This window comes from Chionomys nivalis, chromosome 11, assembly GCF_950005125.1.
Source record: "Chionomys nivalis chromosome 11, mChiNiv1.1, whole genome shotgun sequence".
Lineage (NCBI taxonomy): Eukaryota > Metazoa > Chordata > Mammalia > Rodentia > Cricetidae > Chionomys > Chionomys nivalis.
This window is the reverse complement of record NC_080096.1, coordinates 50732501-50757506: the sequence shown is the minus strand read 5'-3', so window position 1 is coordinate 50757506 and position 25006 is coordinate 50732501. Positions and strand designations below refer to the sequence as shown.

General features: G+C 43.7%; 1 protein-coding gene across 2 annotated transcripts in view; it reads left to right on the top strand.

Annotated features, from left to right (window-relative positions):
- Fggy (FGGY carbohydrate kinase domain containing) overlaps positions 1-25006 on the top strand; it is a 369568-nt gene that overhangs the window by 230744 nt on the left and 113818 nt on the right. For both annotated transcript variants that reach the window (XM_057785384.1, XM_057785385.1), the window contains exon 9: positions 16516-16623. In XM_057785384.1, the coding sequence (XP_057641367.1) occupies positions 16516-16623 (108 nt within the window). The remainder of the gene's footprint in view (positions 1-16515; positions 16624-25006) is intronic.

Below are 25006 nucleotides of genomic sequence, written 5' to 3'. Positions count from 1 at the left end.
TTACCTACTTTTTGAAGGTATCTTTTTACGTATTTTTCTTTTTTAAAAAAGAAAACAAACTATCTTTTTTATTATACATACTAATCCAAGTTCTCACTCCCTGCCCTCCTAACATTCCCTCCACTTACTCCCCCATCCCATTCCCATCCACTACTCAGAGAGGGTAAGGCACATTGCTTTGGGGAAGGTCCAAGCCTCCCCCCACACACACCCACTATATCTAGGCTGAGCAAGGTATCCATCCAAAAAGAATAGGGTCCCAAAAAGTCAGTACAAGCAGAGGGGATAAATCCCCGTGCCACTGCCAGTGGCCCCTCAGTCTGTCCCAGCCATCCAGCCATGCAACTGTCAACCACATTCAGAGGGATTACTTTGGTTCTATGCTTGTTCCTTCCCAGTCTGGCTGGTGTTGGTGAGCTCCCATTAGCTCAGGTAGACTGTTTCAGAGAGTGTACCCATCATAGTCTTGACCTCTTTGCTCATATTCTCCCTCCTCCCACCCTTCAACTGGAGATTGAAGGTATCTCAAGAGCTTTGTAGAACTGTGAAATCACAGAGAACTAAGCGGCAGCTATGTGGCCAAGAGGAGGATGTTGGGTGGTGGTGCATTTGATGTGGGGTGTTTCCTCAGTGGAAGATCTTCCTTGCCTTTGACCACATGCGCATAGCTCGCCTACAGGGTGTTGGTCGCCTGGTGCTCTGTACTGTGGAGCTCTCAGTGGTCATCCTCTCCTAGATCTGCAGAGCAGAGAGACTTGTGGATAACACACAGCTGTGTTAAGGGTATCAAGGAGAGTTTAAATTCAAATTAAGTCCCCAAGACAAGATATGCCACTAAGAAGCTGAAAGATGAAAGGTTTACTGAGATGAAAGTTGAATATGGGTACTAGCAGGTTTGAAGCATTAGCTATGGTTTCTAGACTGGCCATTTAAGGGTTGGCTTTGTGCTTAAGTTGGTTGGATAGTTTAAAAACCAAGGTCAAACCAGCAGGTTTGGTACATTGAATGGATGAAGAAGCAAAGGGTGATGGGAGGAAGCTCGACAGATGGTTTAAGTTAAGAGCCCTTGCTGCTTTCCAGAGAACCCAACTACAGTACCCAACACCTATATCTGACAGCTTGAAACTGCCTATAATCCCTGCTTCAGAGGGTCAACACAATCTTATGGCCTCCACAGGCACCTGCACAAACACACAAACACACGCACACAGAATCGTAATAATAATAATAATAATAATAATAGTATCTTATTTAATAGGTGGATTTGGGGAAAGTGATGGACAGAATGAAGTAAGGCAGTGAAGGAATTAATTTCTGAAGAAACTTATTTCATACCAAGTGCCTTCTCTTCAATTCACCAAGAGAAGAAAGCACACAAGCTGCCATACTCTGCTCCTCTCAGAAGCTCCTCGAGGTCATGGGGGACTTCTGCGAGCACTCACACAGCCTGTGGGGACAAGGAGGAGCCCTGGGAGCACTCACACAGCCTGTGGAGCCAAGGAGGAGCCCTGGGAGCACTCACACAGCCTGTGGAGCCAAGGAGGAGCTCTGGGGGCACTCACACAGCCTGTGGAGCCAAGGAGGAGCTCTGTGAGCACTCACACAGCCTGTGGGGCCAAGGAGGAGCCCTATGAGCACTCACACAGCCTGCAGGTCCATGGAGGAGCTCTGGGAGCACTCACACAGCCTGTGGGGCCATGGAGAGGCTCTGTAAGTAGCATACACACAGCTCGTGACTCCCAAAATCCTCAGGTAGCAGAACCAATGGCCATGATGGCCAGATGAACCATCAGTCTACAAGCCTATGCTTGTAGACAACTAACTACTAAGTGGCAAAGATGAGAATGGGATTATTTCTCCATTCAAAAATAAAATTAAAACTCGCACTTGTCCCAGTACTGTTCTGGAGCCTTCAGAGTTGCCCTCTGCCTGCCATTGTGATTTCAGGAAGGACAGTTTACACACCTCTCTCTCCTGCTCCATACTTGATGACCTGGGATACTGAGAATCTTGTGACTACTTTTTTTTCTTTTCTTTTTTTGGTTTTTCGAGACAGGGTTTCTCTGTGGTTTTGGAGCCTGTCCTGGAACTAGCTCTTGTAGACCAGGCTGGCCTCGAACTCCCAGAGATCCGCCTGCCTCTGCCTCCCGAGTGCTGGGATTAAAGGCGTGCGCCACCACCGCCCGGCTACATAGTGAATTTTTTTATACGCTGCTTATACTGAAGCTAGAATGGCATCTTATTCCACTTGGTTGAAGTACTTAACAGAATGTCTTGCCATTTTGGGGTTGACTGTCAGACATTCCAACTCCATTGAGAAGATGGACAAGGCCAGTATGTTTCATCTGTCTCCTCAAGGTCTGAAAAGCATCCAGGTACTAAATGAAATACTTACTGAAAACCTGTGCCTCTGTTCTGGGCAGATTTGATTTTTCAACCCGCTCCAGGTTCTTCTGGTACTTTCCTGCCTCTTATCAGGCAACTGTTCTTTCAGAAACCAAAACAGTTGCTTTGCATTGTAAGATCTCAGTTAATGGCCCTGAAATCCTAGGAGGCAGCTGTTATGTAAAGTCTCCTGGGGTGAGTAGAGAGCATCAATTAATACAAATGCCTTGAGTGTAAACATCAGTTATCTTCTTACATCAACCCATTAGAGACACAAATTGAAAACGGAGCAGTCTTTGTGGTCCAGCATGAGAATGAGCCCCAGATTTCTTCCACCCAACCCTCCATCTTCAACTCTGCTCTCCATACTTGGGACACCTTGGCTGTTTGCTTCTTACCCATATTAACTAGACCAATCTGTACTTTGAACTCAGACAGAAATGTGGATTAAATATGTCCTAGTAAAATAATTTAGAATACAGAAAGTCAGCTAATCAGCACATGGCGAGTCAAGACTATCCTGAAGCCTGAAGAGGAGATTGAAAAGACAGCACATAGGGACCTTCTATGCTAACCTGCCTTTAGTTTTCCAACAGCCCAGCAGGAAAATATTCCTGTCTGTCTTTTCAAGAGGATTAATGACAAGGCTACTCCCTTGCTACATGGAGCTGTCATTCCTAATGGCAGACCGAGACAGACCTCCTCTATACTGTGACTGACGGCACAGATTCAGTATTCCTCATCTCAGTATCCATCCTGAGTTTTTCACACGGAAGACTGCTCTGTCCTGACAAGGCTCCATGTTTGGTCACTTTACCATCCCATGAGTCAAGCAGTAAAGTCGAAAATAGCGCCTGCTCCTGGCATCTGTTCCTAAGGTGAGAGCCAGGTTCTCAAATCGCCAGCTCAATGACAAGATACACGTATCACATGCAGAAGACGTTATGGGTTCTCTGTAATTGCCAACGCTGAAAGTCAGACCGGTTTCTTTTCTGTGCCGCCTAGTGAGGGCAGAGAGAGGGAAAGTCTGCCGATTCCTGAAGTGAGCTTTGCTCAATCGTAGAGACTTTTTCTTGCAGGGCCTTCAGCCTTGAAGGGGTCCATAGCCCTTCCCTGAAAACCTACTTCCCTGGAAATGATCAAAGTCTTGGAAGGAGAATGGCTGGTTCCTTGAAGCCTCAAATGTTCCTTGACTCCATGGTTCCTAAATTGCTCAGAGGTGGCCACTTAAACAGGAAGCTATAAAGGCAGACAGGTCCAAATTCAGTACCCATCCTGCCACAATGACATCTGTGTGGCCATGAGAAGGGTTTGAGCTCCAAAATTCAGGGTTTCTTGTTAGTAAACTAGGAAATGCCAGGATCACCATGGAGATTACCAATAAAAACGCGTTGTCATGTAGTAACTACTTGGCAAATCTTCGCTCCCTTCCCTCCACTCCCACTGTGTGCGTTTTTTTATACTTTTTTATTTTAAAAATAAGGGCAATTATCATTGTCGCTGGTTTGCAAACTAAATACAAATTAATAGCGTACAGTTTCCATTTAAGCCACCCTCAGAGGACCAGGCCGTATCGTGCCATATATTTTCCTGACAGTTGTTTTCGTCCCCTCTCTTTCTCCTAAGGAAGTCCAGATGGGCCCCAGTACTTTCTCATAGCCCGAAAGACCTACTGCAAGGGTTGCAGTCAGGCCTGCTTCTCATCCAGATGATCTATTCATAACAAAAACTGCCTCCTAGCCACTGCCCACAGCTGAATCCTGTTACTCCGCAGCCCTCGTCTCATTTGTTCCTGATTGTTCTACAGTGTTTGCATACCTTATGTATTAGTAGGGTCTTTTCTCGTGTACAGGCAGAGGTTAAGCGCCCGCCCGCCCGCCCGCCCGCCCGCAGATCAGCTTTCCCTCCATGCCCTCTCTTCTTTGAGTCCCCCCTCCCTGCCTCAGTGCTACAGACCATCTCTCTTCCATAAGAACACGTTTAAATGTAAAACAACTGTACGGTTTTTCACTTCACCTCAGAGCCCGGCTTTTAACTTAGAGAAGAGGGAGGAGATAACAGGGATTGTGGGATTCTGCCTCCCTTCCTGATACAGGATATCCCACAATGTTATTGAACTGACAGGGTACATATCTATGCATGCCCCAAGAGCTGAGCTGGAGGAAAAGCTGAGCTGGAGGAAGATGCTGTCAGTCTGCCCTGTCTCCAACCCTTGTTTTTTGCCACCCTTTCCGTTCCTTTCCTTTCCTTTCCTTTCCTTTCCTTTCCTTTCCTTTCCTTTCCTTTCCTTTCCTTTCCTTTCCTTTCCTTCCCTTCCCTTCCCTTCCCTTCCCTTCCCTTCCCTTCCCTTTCCTTTCCTTTCCTTTCCTTTCCCTTCCTCTCTCTCTCTCTCTCTCTCTCTCTCTCTCTCTAATTAAAGTATTTCACAAGAGACTAACTTTGAGTCAGATTTGGTTAAATTCTGGTTTGGTCTTAGTTGTAACACACCTTAAGTTAGTACTTGAGAGTTAACTCTCTGAAACTTTTTTTTCTTATCAAAACTGAGTGAAGACTCAGGCTTACCTAGGTCTTACAGCTAGGGGCAAATATGTGAGAATGGATTCCTGTGGAGATGGCATATGTTCTTTCTAGAAATTTCCGGTCCCTCAGAACTGACGCATGGCAGATTCAGGGCCCGCTCCAATGTTGGCAGGAAGGAGGGTTGGGATCACTTCTGCCAGCCCCACAATGTGTCACCTCTGTACTGCCCATAGGTGCTCAAGGAATGGGGCTTTCATCTTCTCTCAACCTCCTAGTCCTCTTGACTCCATGCTGTCTAACCGTTATCATTGTAGACGCCCTCATCAGTCTCCTTTAAAGATGTACACAGTGAGCCTCACTCCGGCATCTTAGCTGTGTGTGGCAAACACTTTTCTTTATAACACTTTTGTAATCACAAAGGGGAGATACCACATCTAGATAGCTACATCTTTGCCTAGCTATTTTGACTTCACCCTTTTATGTTAGGCCAAAAATGGAGGAAGAGTTACAAAGAGCAGAGTTCTTGATACCTCGACTTGTATGGATGCCTTGAACGCCTCTGAGCCAAATCTGGGTCACAGAGTGGGTTGTTTCGGGGAAATACGTCCAAAAGATCATAACTGATGCCTGTGCACAGAGATGGTAACTTTTTTAAAAATGTCATTTATTTTGGGAAGATTATAATATAATTCCATCATTTTCCCTTTCCCCTTTCTCTTTCCAAACCCTCCCATTTATCTTCCCTTATCCTTTTTCAATTTCGTGGCCTCTGTTTTCCTTAATTGTATGTGTGTGTATGTGTGTATGTATGTATATGATGCCTGGTATTGTAAACCTAGCCAACTACCCAGGGCTAGTGAAGCCATGGATCTTAGAGGAAAACCTACAGCTACCACTTTACCAAAGTAGCATAATCCCTAACTACATTTTAATTATTTGTCTTTATACCCACAGCTAAGTGTGGTCCTTACTTCTCATCAAGGAAACTTCCTTGTAACAGTTGGAGGCCATCACTGAATTTTCTTTAAAGAGTCAAGGAATTTAATCCCATAACTTGAGAGGCAGAGATGGGTGGATTTCTGTGAGCCTGAGCCCAGGCTGATCAACAGAGTGAGTTCTAGGCTAGCCAAAGCTACATAGTGAGCTACCATGCTACATATTGACCAAGGTTCTCTTTGCCTTTACAATATATGATCTGGAGGAGTGACGCTTCTCTATGCTTGCTCTTCTGATGGATCACAGAGGTGATATCAGAACGCCCCACTTGCTCTCCTCCCTCCAGCTAATGCAACTACTGTGCTTCACTTGAGAATTCTCCTCGAGGTAGTGACAGGCCTTAGTTTTTAAATGAAACTCTCACAGGAATTCCAGGTCCTAAATAGGAAGCGGACCTTGATCCATATGTAGGTGATGCACATAGCCTACAGTTCAATAGGTCACCAAATGAGCCAGGCCCTAGAGCCAACTCTATACTAAATAGTGCCACCTTTCTCTTAACATCTTCATAAGAGCAGTCCTGTATTTCAGGTGAAGATCCTAAGAACAAAAGTCACATGGAAAGTTAAAACAGAACATTGGAATATCAGAGCAATATAACGGAATGGTTAGACATGGGAGAGGGTGTCTAAAGTCAGACCCTGGAATCATAGAAAAACCTAAGTACAAGGGAAACTCAGGAAGAGTTGGGAAGTGATCACAGTTTGCCAATCACAAGTAAGGGGGAGTATGTCAGAAACATACTGTAATAAGGGACTATGTATGTGGCCAGGGAGTAGGCATGTAATCTCCCTCTCTTGCCATCTGCTGATCAGTCCCAGCTGGGAGGCTGCCTCCAGCATTCTTCCACCCTAACCTATAGTCTGCAGGAGAGAGCCGGTTCTTAACGGTTAACCACCAATAAGAGGAGCACCAGTCTCTGTTTGTGAGCCACTTGGCAATTAGTACTATTAATACTCTGCTCACTCTTGGGGGATTTCACAGAAAGAGGAGATGGTCCACTTGGCTGCCTGACATTGAAGCAGCAGAGCTAAGGCTCCATTTGGTGAAGACAGCGCATCCCTCTTCTTCATTAGTTCTCTCCTCTCTCCTGCCCTATCCTATATGGCTGTCCTCCCTTTCTGGATCCCCAGGAGGGACCCATAGCTGCCTACTCACACAATTTGTTTAGGTTATGGAAGAGATGCATGATAAGATTGTATTTCTTTAGAGTCACAGATCAGAGAATTCGAAGCTGAAAAACAGTTTGAACTCATGGGAGCCAGATAGGGATTTGTATACAGGCAGTCAACTGCCGCTTCGTTTTTGCAGCCAGAGGAGACTTGGGTAAACATTTGGATGGCTTCAAAGTTGGCTCTTCAGTGTTTTGTAACGTAGCTCTGAGTGAGTGAAGTCCAAGTGAATGAGAAGCATATGGATTACATTTCTGCTGTGATCACATGTGGGTCTTGAAAGGATAGAGAATGAGGACTCCAGCACTTAAGGAGTTCAACTTTAAAATCGACTCAGTGTTACCATGGGTAACATTGGGCTCTCCCCACCTCCCCCAATTCAGAACTTGTCAGTACGTTCCTTCATTGCTCAAACTGTTGGGCCAAGGAGATCAATGTGGACAGTCATCATATATACTTATTTTGTTCGGAGTAAAATACAGAGATTAGGTTTCTAAGGCAAACACTTCATTGGAGGATTATTACCTTTTAACAGCCTCCACACAAAATATTTGAGAAACCTAAGCTTTATGAATTAGGTTTCACTTAAAGGCTATTGGACTTGTTTGCCTCACGCTACCCTGGTTCTGGGGAGCTCATTCAGAGAATTTTGTATGCTAGACAATTATTGTCCACTGAGCTATACTGTTGCTCAGTCATTAGACAGATTTTATCATCTATCATTGTTTTTAATTTGAGTGGTGTTGCTGTGTTATTGGAATAATGGCTATGTCCTGTATTTGTGTCGTAGTTTAATTTACAATGTGGTTTAATACATATTTTTAGAAATAGATACATAATATGGTATAACAAGCTACAATATGAGAAATGCAGAGTTAAGGGAAGATGCAGGCAGGAACATTTCATGAATTATTAGGGAGGAAGTCGGTGTATAAAAATGGTAGGCCAGGATGGGTGGTGGTGGTGCATGCCTTTAATCTCAGCACTCAAGAGGCAGAGGCAGATGGATCTCTGTGAGTTCGAGGCCAGCCTGATCTACAAAGTGAGTTCCAGGACAGCTAGGGCTGCTACACAGAAAATCCCTGTCTCAAAAAACCCAAACAAACAAACAAACAAAAAAAACAAAAAACAAAAAAAAAAGAAAGAAAGAAAGGAAGGAAAAGAACATAAGAAAGAAGAAAGGAAAGGAAAAGAAAAAAGAGGTAGTACCGAGGTGATACTATCGAGCTGGGTCCATCTATTTATAGCTATATGGGGGGGTGAGCATTTGAGTGCAGGGACAGGTGGAATGTAGCATTGTCTGGTCCTCATAGCTAGTGAGCCACTCCACCTGTGTGCTAGGAACTAAACTTGGATCTTCTATAAGAGCAGGAATTGTTCTAAACAAGTACCTATGAGCTGAGTCTCAGAAGGATGAATAGCCTTTTAGTCTGTTGGGAAGTTATGAAGAGTGAGAGATGAGAAAGACAATGGCTCACTTGAGGAAATTTTAAGTTGTTCAATAAATCCAGGAATTAGTCCATGATAAACTTAAAAACAATAGGGATGAGAATCAGAAAACAATAATATTGTGATTAGGTCAGACAAATAAGGAAAAGCCAGATCAGAAAGTCCGTCATCCATCATGGCTCAATATTAAGTAATAGTACAGTTGGTCTTTTGTTATAGAAAGTTCATTTGCTGGACATAGGGCATTTAGGTTGAGTAGGGGTGGAGTGGACGGAGGGGAGAAGGTAAGTAACTGAGGTGGGGAATCAGGTTAATCGTTGTTGAAATAGTACAAGCAAGGCATGATGGGTTAGTCCTCAGGCAACTGCCACAGGGAAGGGACTGTGCTTGAGAAGAGAGTGCACAGAAGAACTGAATGAACTGTTTGTGGGCAGATGAAAAGAGAAAAAGTTAAGACTGGAATCTTAAGACAGAGACCAAGAACAATACTAGCCCTAAAAGAAACGGTGGTAGATCCTCTTTTGGACATATCAACCAGACATGCAAGTCACATGATTGGTGTGGAACTCAGGAGCAGGAGGGTTTGGGTTTGAGGTGAACATGTGGCACCTTACGGCACACAAACTGTCACTGCACACACTGGAGTGGATGAGCCCCAGAAGAGGCAGGGGATAAAATGAGCAAGGTAGAAGATCATGAGGAGGAGGAAGGTGCAGAATGGCCTGAAGTTATGTCAGAGCTCCAGGCTTTCTACTGTCTCAAGAAGGAATTGAATTAAACCACTGCTGCTTAACAGTCTGTTCAAGAGTCCAGTGGATCCCAGCATCTTTGTGCACACTGGACCACATGGGTCTTGGACATGATTCTGGTTGATGATTGTCCCCACTTACGGGTGAGGAAACTAAGCCTCGGGAAGACACAGAATCACATGACCAATCAATAACCTAAGCAGAATTGTCTAGTTTTATTTAGCACCAAAGCCCTCATTTACGATACTCTGTCATTCTCACTGCCTTGAAGATAGCAAATACTTTTATCTGCACTGGTTCCTGGGAGAGACAGGCACACTAGTAGCTCGTTATAGTCCAGCCCGAGCAGGGCAAACCGAGAGGTGAGCACTAAGAGCCTCCATTCATAAACATTTCTCCAGGCTATTTTTCTATGTGTGTGTATGTGTGCTAAGCAGTCCTGAGGGAGTTGGCAGAAATAGATGTATAAATGTTTTTTCTCTGACTAGATGATAGACAGTCCACTTGGAAGAAGAGATGACTATGGAAATAGTCCCACATAGGCCAGCTGCTATGCTCCAAACATCGCAACCTGGTAGCAGACAGTCCACATAAAGCCTCATATTTTCTCCCAGGAATGCTGGTGCCTGGAGCCTGCCCCCGTCCTGCCAGAGGTTTAGGTCAGATTAGCCTCAGAGTGATGGGATGGGAAGGAACAGAGAGAGCTTCGGTAGCTTCTTGCTGCCAGCCAGTCACCTCTCCTCCCAAAGAATTGTGAGCATGTACCTGGACTTTGCCATTCACTAGCCAATATGTGCATGGCCTTAGATGAAGCTGGGTCAGTGGCGTTCTTGCTGACAGCTAGCTTGAGCTGAAATGCATAGAGGCACGAACACTTGGAATGTGGCTTCTGGCCACAGAATCAACCATTTCTGATCTTGATAGGAGTTTGATCATGCACCTTGTGCATCTTGGGTTGGAATTATGTTTGGTATGTTTGGCGTGACATACACACAGGAAACTCAAAGTCTGGATAAGCTTGTATACTCCCAAGTGTTCCCAACCCCAGCTCATCTTAACCCACAGCTCTCACTAGACTTTAAGTTTCTGGAATATAGTGAGTTGGACACAGCATAACTTGGAAGCTCAGATCTCCCTGTCTTACATGTTTTAAACAGTAGTCTGAACTCAGTATGCATCTAACAAATATTTTGTGATGTCTTACCCAACTAATGTCTGAGATATCATAGATAGTAGCCATTAAACAAAGTCTATAAAGTTAACAGTTTTTTTTAAAGGCTTTCCAATAATCTTGACAGAAGATTAGTTGGGTGATACAATAAGTAGGTACTTGGAGAAGCCCCAAGAGACAAACTGACTCAGTCCGATGAACTCTGGGCCATGTGAGTGCACAGGCTATTGAAATATCTCATTGGAGTGTTCCTCTTGACCAGCCGGGATGGAATGACTCAAATCCATGGAATCTTAGAAAGCCTCAAAGAGAAAAGCCTCTCTGCTCCATTTGTCTTATAGGGAGGAGAATGGTGTGGACACAGGGAACCGCTGCTCCAGCCATCTTATAGGGAGGAGAATGGTACTGAGATAGGGAACTGCTGCCCCAGCCATCTTTTTTTTTATATATTTATTTATTTATTATGTATGACAATATTCTGTCTGTGTGTATGCCTGCAGGCCAGAAGAGGGCACCAGACCTCATTACAGATGGTTGTGAGCCACCATGTGGTTGCTGGGAATTGAACTCAGGACCTTTCGAAGAGCAGGCAATGCTCTTAACTGCTGAGCCATCTCTCCAGCCCCTGCCCCAGCCATCTTATAGGGAGGAGAATGGTGTGGAGACAGGGAACTGCTGCCCCAGCCATTTTATAGGGAGGAGAATGGTGTTGAAAAGGGGAACTAGGTGGGGTGATTCTGACAAGCACTGAAGCGACTTATCTTCCAGCTATTTGACCTGCTTCGCTTGGATTTCGTTTATGACCTTAGGTGTAGTAATAGAATTATGCCTCACTCAGACTGTCATAAATTTTGTGTGACAGCATAGTATACAATGTTGTCATTTTGTAATTTAATATAGACCACATATGATTAAAGCATCTACCATCTAAGTTCAGTGCTAACACTGATACTAAAATTAATGCCCTTGTGCCTGCACTTAGGTTGTGCAAGAGAATATTGCCAATACAATATTCTACAATGAATAAATAAATGAAATAACCTCCAAAGCTAACTATATCATTAAATAAATACTAATAGTTTATTGAATCTTACTGTAGTGCTCTAGCTCTCTGAGTTCATTTTGATTTTTTTTTTTTTTGTATGTGTGCCATAATAGCCAGCCTTCCAGGTCCAACCCTCAAAAAAACACTGTTTGGACTTCATCTCATTTTTACTACTGACTAAAAGAAGAGCACTTTGATGGTGGGTTTTCAGCTCGCCTCTCTTTGTTCCACCATAAGCTGTGCCTGTGTACAAGTAAGTGTCCTCCATTCTTGCAGAGATTGCTACTAGTCTTTCCATTTGAAATCAGGGATTAAGGGTGGGAGAGTCTAACTTGAGAAGGATCATTTGTCTAGAATGTGTCACAATGAGGAACACAACTGAGTTGAGTCTGTTCTGACCCATGCTCTCTCTTCTATTTACAGCTCTGTCAGGGAAAATTTCTGAGCAATGTTTTGGAAATAAAGATTATATAACTCAAGCCAAGCATGTAGTTCTTGCTGCAATTCCAATATTTGGGAGGCTAAAACAGGAGGCTCCAGACATTTAAAGTAGTCCACTCAGAGGCCACCAGAGTGGGCTACCTTAAGATTTGGCCAGCCTGATCTAAACAGTTGTGTGTGTGTGTGTGTGTGTGTGTGTATGCATGTGTGATATATACATATATGTATATGTGTGTATTTCACACACACACTTCTATATACCATATCCTAACTTATTTGTCTTCAAGACAAAGGGGTATTGTGTATTCTAAGTTGGCTTGGATAGCTCTTACTTTCTATGCTTCAAATGTATATGAAGGGTCAAAAGAAAATATGGTGATGGCAGAACAAGATAGTAATTTATCAAAATCAAGTATAAAATCTCTTGAGCAGCAGTTCTCAACCTGTGAGTCACATTCCCTTTGGCAAACCTCTATCTCCAAAAATGTTTACATCACATTTCATAACAGTTGCAAAATTACGGTTACGGGGTAAAGCATTGAAAATCATTTAATGGTTAGGATTCATCACACCTTGAGAAACCATATTAAAGGGATTCAGCATTAGGGAGGTTGAGGACCACAGCTTTAGAGGGTTTGGGGTGACTCTTCCTGGTTTTGTAATGTTGGACACATGTTAGTTAACACTCTCTGCCTTAGTTCACACATGGACACCATAGGGATAAGAGCTACCTCTTCCTCGGAGTTATAACAACTGAGTCATTTTTACCAGGGCAAGGCCTATACCAAGTGTCCCATCTGAGTTGCTGTGTTGCTGCCAGTGACACCATTAGGACTGGGAAGTTAGCATCCTCTGTGGACACCTGTCATTAGTGTGTGCAATGATCTCCCCCCTCCCAGAGTAACCCTTAAGCCAAGATAGCAATCAGCATGGAAGGAGCTTTGGCAAAAATATTTTCAAATATTTATGTTTACTGAGAAGGATTAAAGGACACATAAATACACAAATGTGCATTCTCCTTCTCCCTCAAAACAAACTAGCGCTTTCCCCTGAGAACACAGGGTTGAAAAGGATGGGAAGTACACTCTGTTTCCTTCCTTTACTGGGAATATCTGATGAGAAGCATGTGTTATGCCCAAGGAGGGATCACAAACAGAGTTAGCCTAAACCCTCTCCCAAGACTGAACCAAATGAAGCCTCCATTGGGCATTTGTGAGTAGCAGAGTCATGGTCTCTACAAGACCTCTACAAGTCCTGCTACAAGAGCACAATAGCATCTTTAAATTACGGGGCTAGGGTGGGAGGCAGCGAATGCTGCCTGTGCTGGCTGGTTTTTATGTCAGCTTGACACACGTTAGGGTCACATCTGGGAAAATAATCAAGAAAATGGAATGACTGCATAGGATTGGCCTGTAGGCAAATCTGTAGGGCATTTCCTGGCTTGATGGTTGATGTGGGAGGACCAAGCTCACCATGGGCAGTGCCATCCTTAGGCAGTGGTCCTGGAGGACTTAAGAAAGCAGTATGCACAAGCCATGAATGAGCAAGACCGTAAGCAGTGATCCTCAAGGCCTCTGCTCCAGCACTTGTCTCCTGACTTTCCTTTGTATTGGACTTTGATGGGAACATGTGAGCTGAAGTAAACCCTCCCCTCTCCAAGTTGATTTGACGAGGTGTTTTATTCCAGCAATAGAAGTCCTCCCTAAGGCCATGCATATTCTTCCTAAGCTGTCTGTGGGAAAATAAAAAGTTTATCCGAGGATTTGTGGTCCCCACCTTAGGCAGTTACCAGCTGTTTGACTATGGACCAGTCTGCTTGTCCATGTCTATGTATGAGGTTTTGTATCTATATATAAACTTCTCTGCTCTAGTGTATCAGATGTAATTGGGTTCGCAAAAAGTCGGGTGGTGGTGGTGCACGCCTTTAATCCCAACACTTGGAAGGCAGAGGCAGAAAGATATCTGTGAGATCGAGACCAGCCTGGTCTAAAGAGCAAGTTCCAGGACAGACTTCAAAGCTACACAGAGAAATCTTGTCTTGAAAAACCAAAAGGAAGGAAGGAAAGAAGGGAGGGAGGGTGGGAGGGAGGGAGGGAGGGAGGGAGGAAGGAAGGAAGGAAGGAAGGAAGGAGTTCGCAACAAGAGACGATTTGACCACTCACCAGTCTAAATCTTGGACCTTCAGGAAATATTAATCAGGCCCTGCCTACTGGGCCTCTTCAGAGCTTGCATACCTAAGATTAGCATGAAATAAAAACCTTCACTGAAGGCCGGGCACTTGGGAGGCAGAGGCAGGCAGATCTCTGTGAGTTCGAGATCAGCCTGGTCTACAAGAGCTAGTTCCAGGACAGGCTCCAAAACCACAGAGAAACCCTGTCTCAAAAAAGCAAAAAAAAAGCACTGACTGCTCTTCCAGAGGTCCTGAGTTCAATTCCCAGCAACCACATGGTGGTTCACAGCCATCTATAATGAGACCTGGTGCCCCCTTCTGGCTTGTGGGCACACATGGAAGGAATGCTGTAAATACAATATAATATAATATAATATAATATAATATAATATAATATAATAATAAATAAATATTAAAAAAAACCTTCACTGGGTAAAGACGGAGTGGCACAACTGAGTGTACGCTAGTGTGTGCACACTGTGGCTGGACTACTTACCATCCCTTCCACAGATACACACACGCTCACAGACACACCATCCTGAGCCACTACCCTGTGGCTCTTCTCTTGATTCACATGTAGCCTCCTAGGCTAGATTAGATCCCTCACTTTTGGCGCTCTTGAGATTCCTTTCTGTTCCTCCACTCCCTCCCTGGCCTGCAATCACACCCTTGTGTGAAAGTGTGATCATCTCTTGTTTTAAGGTAAGCAGCTGTCCCAGTGGGGCATTGGAATGATCATTTTAATGATCAGAATGTGTTGAGTCCTCTCCTTACCACGGTGAGCAGCCACGCTGGCCATCTGCTTGAAATGGCGTGATTGGTGAGAACATGGACTCTGCTCTTTTTTACCATTTTTCTCCAGTACCTGCTCCACATCTGGGTCTCCATAGAATGCAGGAAACATCTGGAGAACTAGTACGAATGATTATAATCACGGAAATTGAACTCTTTTCTTGTAGAAACTTGTCCCTTCCACACTAAAATTATTGCTTCTGTTTAGGTATTAAATGCTCCCTCTCTTTCATGATGGCCCCCTTACTTGACAAAATTTAAAGTTAATAGTATTATATAGTTTCGTTGCCCTTCTTCTCTTTGATGTTCCTTGCTTCCTTCACATGTTGATGTCTAAAGGCCCATTGATGTGAAGAATGAGCAGCCCAGTGGAAAAGGTGCCAGGGTAGTCGGCATTGGGGTGATTACAGGTCTATCCATCTCCATGCTAATGAGGCCAGAAATTATAGCTACTCGGTTTTCTTCTCTATCTCAAGACCTTAGCGTAGTTCCAAGCTGGATGAGTACGTGCTGAATAAGTGAATGAACAGATTCTCTTCCTTGAGACCTGGTGGAGTAAACAGTGAGTGCCGATCTGCCTTCCCCTCCCTCTCGGGAACATTTGCCCTAGCCATACCTTTGCCTTAGGCAATCATTTCTTCTGGGTAGAGGAGTGACCCGTACCCTTATAGCCACATGAGTAAGTGGCCCAGCTTCTCCTATCCGGCTCTGCCTTTACCTACCTTCCTTTCCCTAAAGGACCACAATAGTCTGCTACAATAGCACTGGGAGTCTCGAACTTCAGAGTACCTCACCCATGGAGCATTGTTTGTGGTAGCCTATTTCCTGTCATCTAGCTAACTCCTGTTAGTCTTCTTAAGCTAAGTCTTTAAGAATCTATCGTTCTACCTTGCCACATATCAAAAGCAGAATATAACAAATAAAGGGGAAAGTTTATTGTCATAAAATACCTCATGTTGTAATCAGATCAGCAAGATTCCAACCTAACCTAAGTGAGGAAAAGCTGACCTTGAGTGGCTACAGTTTATAAAGCAAAAGGATCAAGTACTTCGGCTTTTTCCTCGTTGACTCTACATTAACTTCTTAAAAACCCAAATGTAGCCATTTAAATGGTTGCGTATAGCTAACTGGTTTAATTTCACTGAATCGTGGTGTCAAGGATGCAGAGTTAGCCATTTAATTTTATTAAACCAGGCAGGCGAGGGGCTTTGTTTTGCTTAGAGCATTTGGGGGAATCAGGAAGCCTTAGATTTTGGCTTCTTAGCCATGGGTAGCTGACCTCATGGGACTCATCTAAGCTGTCCTCTTTCTCTTGTGTAGAGTCTGGAAGTCGGAGAATGGAGACATTGTTCTTGCCATTGAGAGGAACCTAGCTAGTATTGAAGTACTTGGTCAGTGGCTGTCCAAAATGGTCACTTTTGCTTCTTTGACTTGTGGATAAATTGGTGAGCAAGGGGTTCACAAATAGAGTCATGCCCTTCCTTGGGAGAGAGTGACTACGCCATTATAGAAAATACATAAGAAGAAGCTGAATTCCCTGGCTGTAAAAACTCAGTGGTAGGAGAATGAGACTCCCTCTGTCCTGGAGGGTATTGCTTTCACACATATTGTCCTTTCTGTTCCAGATCAGCAAAGATCCAATTTTTGTACCGGGTGTGTGGGGACCGTATTTCTCAGCCATGGTCCCTGGCTTCTGGCTGAATGAAGGTGGTCAGAGTGTGACGGGAAAACTGGTAAGTTGGTACTTTCTCCATGTGGTTGTGAATGTGATTATACCATCTTACCACATCACCCATACACCCAGGGGCTGGAGTGCTGCCAACTCAGAAGTCAGAAGTCAGCACAGAGCCTAATCCTCAGTGTCTGTGGTGTGCAGGATGTGTTCACTAAATGAATGATGCTGCTCAGCTTGCCGTAGCCAGCTCTCTTTCTCACTGATCATTCTCTGCTTCCCTTTTTGAGATGGCAATGTTACCTGCTGTCATTCCCGAACTCTTCCTAAACACAAGTACCCTGTGACCCATAATTCCATTCCTCTGCCTCTTTGTGCTTGTTTCTACCCTTTCAGAATTATTTAATATCCTGATGATTTACTTGTGGTTTAAGATATAATTCCAGCTAATCTAGTCTAGGTTCAAAGAAAGTCTTTCTGAGGACCTTACATGTGCATGAAGATGTGAGTCACCCAGAATTTGCTTGAGTGGGTGTCTGTGTGTGCTTATATGTATGTGTGAGAGCAAGATGGGAGTATTCCAGCCAGGCTGAGCACACAGGTTCTCTAGTAGCTTTCTCGTTTGCTGTCTCAGAACACTGTCAGCGCCTTAAAACAAGAGCAATGGAGTGACTCTTTTTATATCCACGCTGGTTCTTTATCCATAACAGGTGCTTAATAGAAATGTATTGAATTGTTGGAATTGTTAAAGAGGGAAGAAAGAAGATCCATAAAAGTGAGATTTGTACTATTAGCAGGTTCTCTGCCAGGCTAGGGAATTCTTTGCAGGGAAAAGTCATTTGTATTAAACAAAAGGAGATAAATGGAGATTGAGGGAGAGAATTGACATGAAAAGATATGAAAATGTATTTGAGGATGAGTGCCATTAGTCCTAAATTTCTGTGTGGGATGAATTGTTCTTTAAAAAGAAAAAGTGGTCCTGACTTCCTTGCTCCTGTTCTCCCTCCTTCTGCTCCTCATTTGGACCTTGGAAGCTCAGTCCATTGCTCCAATGTGGGTCTCTGTCTCTATCCCCATCCATCGCCAGATGAAGGTTCTATGGTGATATGCAAGATATTCATTAGTATGGCTATAGGATAGGGCCATTTCAGGTTCCCTCTCCTCAGCTGCCCAAGGAACCCACTGAGACAGTGGGGCTGATCTATTGGGAGCTCACCAAGGCCAGCTGGACTGGGACTGGAAAAGCATGGGATAAAACCAGACTCTCTGAACATGGCGGACAATGAGGGCTGATGCGAAGCCAAGGACAATGGCACTGGATTTTGATCCTGCTGCATGTACTGACTTTGTGGGAGCCTAGCCTGTTTGGATGCTCACCTTCCTAGACCTGGATGGAGGGAGGAGGACCTTGGACTTCCCACAGTGCAGGGAACCCTGACTGCTCTTCGGACTAGAAAGGGAGGGAGAGAGGAGTGGGGGGAGGGGGAGGGAAATGGGAGGCGGGAAGGAGGCAAAAATTTTTTCAATAAAATATATACATATATATACATATAACAGTAAGGCCATATAAACATACATTTTGGCTTACTCTCTGTTGCTATGTTTAAACACTGTGGCCAAAACCAATTATTCGTTTCAGCTTACACTTCCAGGTAACAGTCTTTGGTTAAGGAAAGTCAGATCAGGAAGTCAAGGCAGGAACCCAAGGTTAGGAACTGAAGCAAAGACCATAGAGGAGTACTGAAGGATTGCTTGCACTGTCTGTCTTAGACAGCTTTCTTAGCCAGCTCAGCTCCACCTACACAAGGAAACTGATGCCAATAGTGCTGTTGGATGGGCCTTCCTACATCAGTCATCAGTCGGACAGTTTCTCACAGACATGGCCTCAGTTAAATCTGATCAATGCAACTTTTCAAGTGAAGTTTCCCCTTTCCGGATGATACTAGGTTGTATCAAGTTGACAATAAAAGCCAGCACAATCCATTTCCTTTCAATTTGATAAACATATCATGGTTAAAACCTAATCTTTTCCTTTCTTGTCCCAAAGATCTCAAGTTAATGTCATAAGTTAGAAAAACAATCCAACTTAAAAGTCTCGTGGTGCACAGGGCTAGGGAGCCTGTCCAGTGGTTAAGAACACTTGCTCTTTCTGGCTCTGAGGTCCTTGTCATTTCAGTTGACTAATAATTAGACCCACATGACTGCAGTGGATGCTGAGACCCATGACGACACAGGGTGCTGAGAATAAGTAACAGTGGCATGCCTAGCCACTAACAACGTGTTTATACCATACTTTTTTGATCACATGGAACACGAGAAAGACCAAGTGAAAAGAATGTAAGAGTCAGAAGATAGGAATAAGGGCCATCAAATGTTTCCTTTGGGGCTATATACAATGGTGATTATGGACTCTCAACAGGTATGATTATCTGCCCAGAGATGGGGCCATCAGCCACCAAGTGTAAATGAGGGTTGGGACTCAGGGTGCCTTGCCCCTCACTGCTGAACTGTTTGCTACAGATAGATTCAGGGGAAGGGAAAACCATTGCCCTCAGGTGTGTACCTACTGGTGAGGCCATCTGGCTCCAAGTAATTGTTCCAATCTAGTGATAACTCAGATAGCCCAAATGTCATGAGTCTGGGAATGGGACAGGTAGGGAAGAGGTAACGTTGGGAGGCATAGGAGGGACATAAGAGAGCATGGGGAGCAGAGAGTAGCCAGAATGCATTGAATACATGTTTGAAATTGTGGATGAGCAAAACTATTAATAAATAGAGAATTAGACTCATTATCCACTTGTTTCACATACTGAATTTCACTGATATTTATTGCTTATTATTTCCTAGGAATGACTGATTTAATTGAACCACAGAGTAGCCTGCAAGCATTGTCCTGAGCCTACTGAGTTGCCAGAATAGCTACACAGAAAGTCTTGTTTTCTGCATAGACTTTTTGCACAACATATCACTCCATGTAGTCAGTGGGGCTGCTTATTCACCCTCCAGCAGCCCTTCTCTGTCTCAGTTAGAGTTGTATTTTTGCTAGACAGAGACCAGTTGCTGAGCTGCTTCTAAAGTGGCATTGACTTTCTGAGACAGTTGGATTCAAGGAGTTGGTCATTCATTCACTGATGTACAAGGATTACCTGACCTCTCACAGTTGACCAGGCAAGAATGAGGTTACTCCAGTAGTCTGGCATCAAAGAAGAAAGCTGGACACAGTCCTAATAATAACTATAATTTATCATAGCACATAAAATAGTTGGTAGTATACCTGTAGTGTCCTGGAATGATAGGCCCGCACATTTCCTAAGAACCAGTTGTATGGCAAGTGTGTTTAGATCCATTAAGATTTGGTATTTCAAGCCAGGCAGTGGTGGTGCATGCCTTTAATTCCAGCACTCAGGAGGTAGAGGCAGGTGGATCTCTGTGAGTTTGAGGCAAGTTGATTTCTGTGTGTTTGAGGCCAATCTGATCTGCAGAGCTAGTTCCAGAACAGCTAGGGCTGTTGCATAGAGAAACCCCATCTCAAAAAACAAACAAGAACAAAAACAACAAAGAAAGTGTGTGTGTGTGTGTGTGTGTGTGTGTGTGTGTGTGTGAGAGAGAGAGAGAGAGAGAGAGAGAGAGAGAGAGAGAGACACGGACGGAGGGACGGACGGAGGGACGGAGGGATGGAGGGAGGGACGGACAGACGGAGGGAGGGACGGAGGGAGGAAGGAAAGAAGGATTCAGCATTTCCCCTGGCCTTCACAGTATGTGTATAAATTTCATGATATTTCTCTTTTACTAATAAAGAAGGGCAATGCGGCTTGATCAAATAACCTGCAGTTATATTTAAGTGGAAAGTCACAAATGAGAGCCAGTTTGCTGCCAGATCTTACCACGGCTGTCCCTCACTTTTGAGAAGCTGTGTTTCTGAGCATTTCCTTCTTATGTAAACTCCTTTGGAAAGCACTTGCTGTTAGTTGTGGTGGCATCCTATTTAAGTATCTTGAAGCAAATTCGGTTGGCAGGTTTTTTCAGGACTGTGAGATGGGCATACATGTACCAGTGTTGACTAAATCTGTGGTATATGGAGGTGTGCACCCAGCACATCGCCACATCCCACACGGTGCAGTGGGATGACTTCATATAGATACTGACCAACAGTGGCCTCCCCTGCTCTCCTTCTGCAGAGCAACCGAATTGGCTCCTCAACACTCATCTTTCCTCTCCAGTCCCCTCTTTACACCACAGCTAAGGTAGTTTTTACAGCACAAGTCAAACTTTTGCACCTGAATTAAGTCTAAACTCATCAGAATGAGTCTATTGCATGCTACTATATATACTATAATACTACGATGAATGGGAAAATAATGAACCAAACAGACTAATCTGTACCACTCTCAAGTGTATGTTCTAAAAGGAGATAGATAATGCAAACTAATACATTTCATTTTCTATCATATGATTTTTAAATTAGTACAAGTTGTGGCTGTGAGTTTAGGTGAGCAGTTCACAATTTTATTTTGTTTTATGTTCCACAGTGTATCTGTGTGTGTGTGTGTGTTTGTTTGTGTGTGTGTGCATGCCTAAGCATGTGTGTGATAGGGTGTACGCATGCACATGGGGATGGGGCATGCATGCCAGAGTGCACATGTTTAAATCAAAGGGGAAATTTTGGAGGTTTACGCCTTACCCCATGTGGGTTTCAAGTATTTAATTCAGGTTGTCAAGCTTGTCAGCAAGTGTCTTTACGTGCTGAGCTATTTCACCAGCCCAGAGTTTACCATTTTAAATATGGTGGTCAAGTGGTATTTGAACAAAGAATGTGAAAGGAAAGACAGTTAGATATTTGGAGACCCGGGAAGAATGTATCAGGCCAAGGGAACCATCAGTGCATGGAGCCTGAGAGAGTTGCTTGCTTGGGGTACTATAGAAATAGCAATGGGGGCACATCTATGGAGAAGAGTTAGAAAGTGAAGTCATATCTTCGACCCTGTAAGGATTTTCACTCTTACACAAAGTAAAATAGAGAGCCACTGGCCATGAGATGCAGCAGCTGCAACTTTTAAGGGTCAGCCTGCTTTGGTGTGCATTGATAATGGGGTGGGAGGATGGACGCACTGACCAGAGATACTGCAGGAGGTCAGCTGAGAGGATCGTGTTGGCAGTGCGCCCCCACCAAATCTGGGGTAGTTCTTACAGTAAACCCAGCAGAACTGCTTGATGGATTAGATGTGAAGTAGACCCCAAAAGACAGGTCAAGGTTTTAGAGCAGCACTGCTGTCATTGGAGAAGATGAGCGAGGTGTCAGGGAGGTGGGCAGAAAAGGTCAAGACTCACTGCCTGTCTGACTGCAGTAGCTGCTGCCCTCCCAGATGGGAAACTCAGTTTGACTTTGTATCGCTAAGGAGCCATCATTTATAATTCTTAAGACCAAAAAATTAGGAATAATTCATGACTGCTAATTTTCCCCCTCTTGCTCTTTGTCCAACCTATGAGTTAGTTGTAAGGGTTCTACCTCCCAGTCTATCAGCAGTCACAGGTTTTTATCGTCCCTTTCCTCGGAGCCGTCACCAATCCCCCTTTGCCTCTGCTCTCGCCTATGGGGCATGCATGCTTTGTATACTACACAGAGGTACAGTTTCCTTTTCTGTACAGTTTCATAATTTCCTGGATTTTCCCTGGAGTGTTTAGATTCTTTATGTTTTTGGAAAGACTGGTCTGAATGGATCTAGCATATCCATTTTACTGTATGTTTTCAGTGGTCACTTTTGGTGCTTTGCTTTGTTGTCTCTTTTTCCTGCTATCTTGGATTAATTCTCTATTCGTTGGATTTTTACAGTTCCATTTTAAGTTCTACTGATTTGTGGTTTTGTGGATACATTTTCTGCATTATTTTTAAGGGTTGCTTTTGTGTTTATAACGAATATCCTAAACCTTTCTGTTCTGCGCATACTTCATGTTACTTTACATAAAGCATAAGAAGCTGTCATTGCTAAAGCTCTGTTTACCACCCTCCCAGCTTCTTACACCTGCCTTGTCCTGTGCGTGATATCCACCTATCATAGAAAACCCACAGTGAGGTAGTCATTACCTTGTGTGGTTTAAAGGGCATATTATTCTGCTCAGATTGACATAACAAATTACCACATTATGGGTGCAGAAATTATATACATTGCTTTTCTTCCTGTTCTGCAGGCTAGAAGTCTATGATCCAAGTTATGAAATGCTTTGGTTTTGGTAAAGACACTCCTCCACATTTATGTCTGGACATCTGGCATCTCTGCCTCTTCTTATATGAACAACAGTTGTGTTGTTAAAACTCCGCTGTTAAAACTATGTTTAACCCTGATTACCCCCAGAAAGGTCTCTGTATTCTACTCTGAGGAGAAGCTTCTCTGCTGATGACTGAGCAAGACATTGCCCTACGAGGATAGCAGAATGACATTACAAGAATTGCTGTTTCTTTAGTAGTATTTCCCCAGCTTCATGCTCTATCTAGTTTCAGGTTCTTCACCATCCTAGTGGTATCTGGGATGGGCTCCATCTCATGGAGCAGGCCTTAAGTCCAATCAAATATTACTTGGTCACTCCCACGAGCTTTGTGTCACTACTGCTCTGGTCCGCCTTGCAGGCAGGTCACCATTGTAGAAGGCCAAGGCTCGTAGCTGGGTCGGTGTTCACCTTTCTCCTTTGGTAGAATGCTGGGTACTTCCAGTACCACGGACATTATTCTTTCTGTCTGTGTATGTGGTGGTTTAGATTTATCAATTTGCCTATGTTGAGCTCTCCCTATGTCTCTGAGATGAACCCTGCTCAATGATGGTGGGTGGTCTTTTTGATGTGTTCTTGGATTCAGTTTGCAAGTATTTTCTTGAGAATTTTTGCATCTATATTTATAAGTGAAACTGATCAAAAATTCTCTTTCTTTGTGGGATCTTTATGTGGATTAGGTATCAGAGTAACTGGTCACCTCACGAAAAGAATTGGGCAGTGTTCCTTCTGTTTCTATTTTGGGGAGTATTGGCAATAATTTGCTCTGGGCTTTTATTTATTTAATTCATTTATTTTGTGGTTGGGAGACTTTTTCTTTTTGTCTTATATTGTTGTTGTTAATCTATTCATTTTACATCCAGGTCGCAGCCTCTGCCCCGTCCACCGCCCTCCCATTCCCCAATCTTTTCCCCTTCCATCTCCATCCAGGAAAAGGCAAGTTTCCAATGAGTATCGTTTGAATGTGGCATATCTTGTTGCAGTAAGACTAAGCTCCTCCACATGTATTAAGGCTGAACAAGGCGACCCAGTTTGAGAAGCAGGGTCCCAGAAGCCAGTAAAAGAGTCAGAAACAGCCCCGTTCCCCCTATTAGGAGTCCCGTAAGGGGACCGAGTTACACTACTGGAACATACATGCGGAGTGTCTAGGTCAGTCTTATGCAGGCTCCTTAGTTGTTGGTGCGGTCTTTACAGCCCCGAAGAGCTCGTTAGTTGATTGTGTGAGGGGTCTTTTACCCCTCTGGCTTCTACACTCCTTACTCTTCCTCTACAATATTCTGGAACTCTACCTAAGGTTTGGCTGTGAGTCTTTGTATCTTCCTCCATGAGTTGCTGAATGGCACCTCTCTGATAACAGTTGTGCTAGGCACCAATCTGGTCACAGGAGACTGCTAGTTCAGGCCAGTTATTGCTAGGAGTCTAAGATGGGGGGTCCTCCCCGTAGTCTCCTGGGAGAGTCGCCTGCACCAGGCTTTCTCGGTTGGGAGACCTTTAATGACTGCCTCTATTTCACTAGGTGTTAGAGGTCTGTTTTCACTGCCTATCTGATCTTGATTTAACTTTGGTAGGTGGCTTGTATCAAAAATTATCCATTTCTTTTAGATTTCCAGTTTGGAGTATAGGTTTTTAAAATACGTCCTTATGATTCTCTGGGTTTCCCCAGTGTTTGTTGTTATGTCCCCTCTATTCTCTCTCTCTCTCTCTCTCTCTCTCTCTCTCGCTTTAATTTGGGTCTTCTACATCTATCTTTTAGTTGATTTGACTAAGGATTTGTCAATAGTATTTATTTTCTCAAAGAACCAGCTCTGTGTTTCATTAATTCTTTATATTTTTATTGTTATTTATATTTTATTGATTTTAGCTAATTCATGCCATCCACTCCTTTTAGGAATTATTTCTTCTTTTTGTTCTAGAGCCTTCAGGTGTGCCATTACGTTACTAATATGAGACGGCTCCAATTTTTTGTGTTGGCACATGGAACTGTGAACTTGGCTCTTAGAAACTTCATGATGTTCCATAGATTTGCGTACATTATGTTTCCATTTTCATCCAATTCTAGAACGTTTTTGATTTCTTTCTTAGTTTCTATCCTGGCACATTTATTATTCGGGAGTGAGTTGTTCCACTTTCATGGGTTTGTAGGCTTTCTGTTGTTGACACCCAGCTTTAATTTGTGGTGCTCA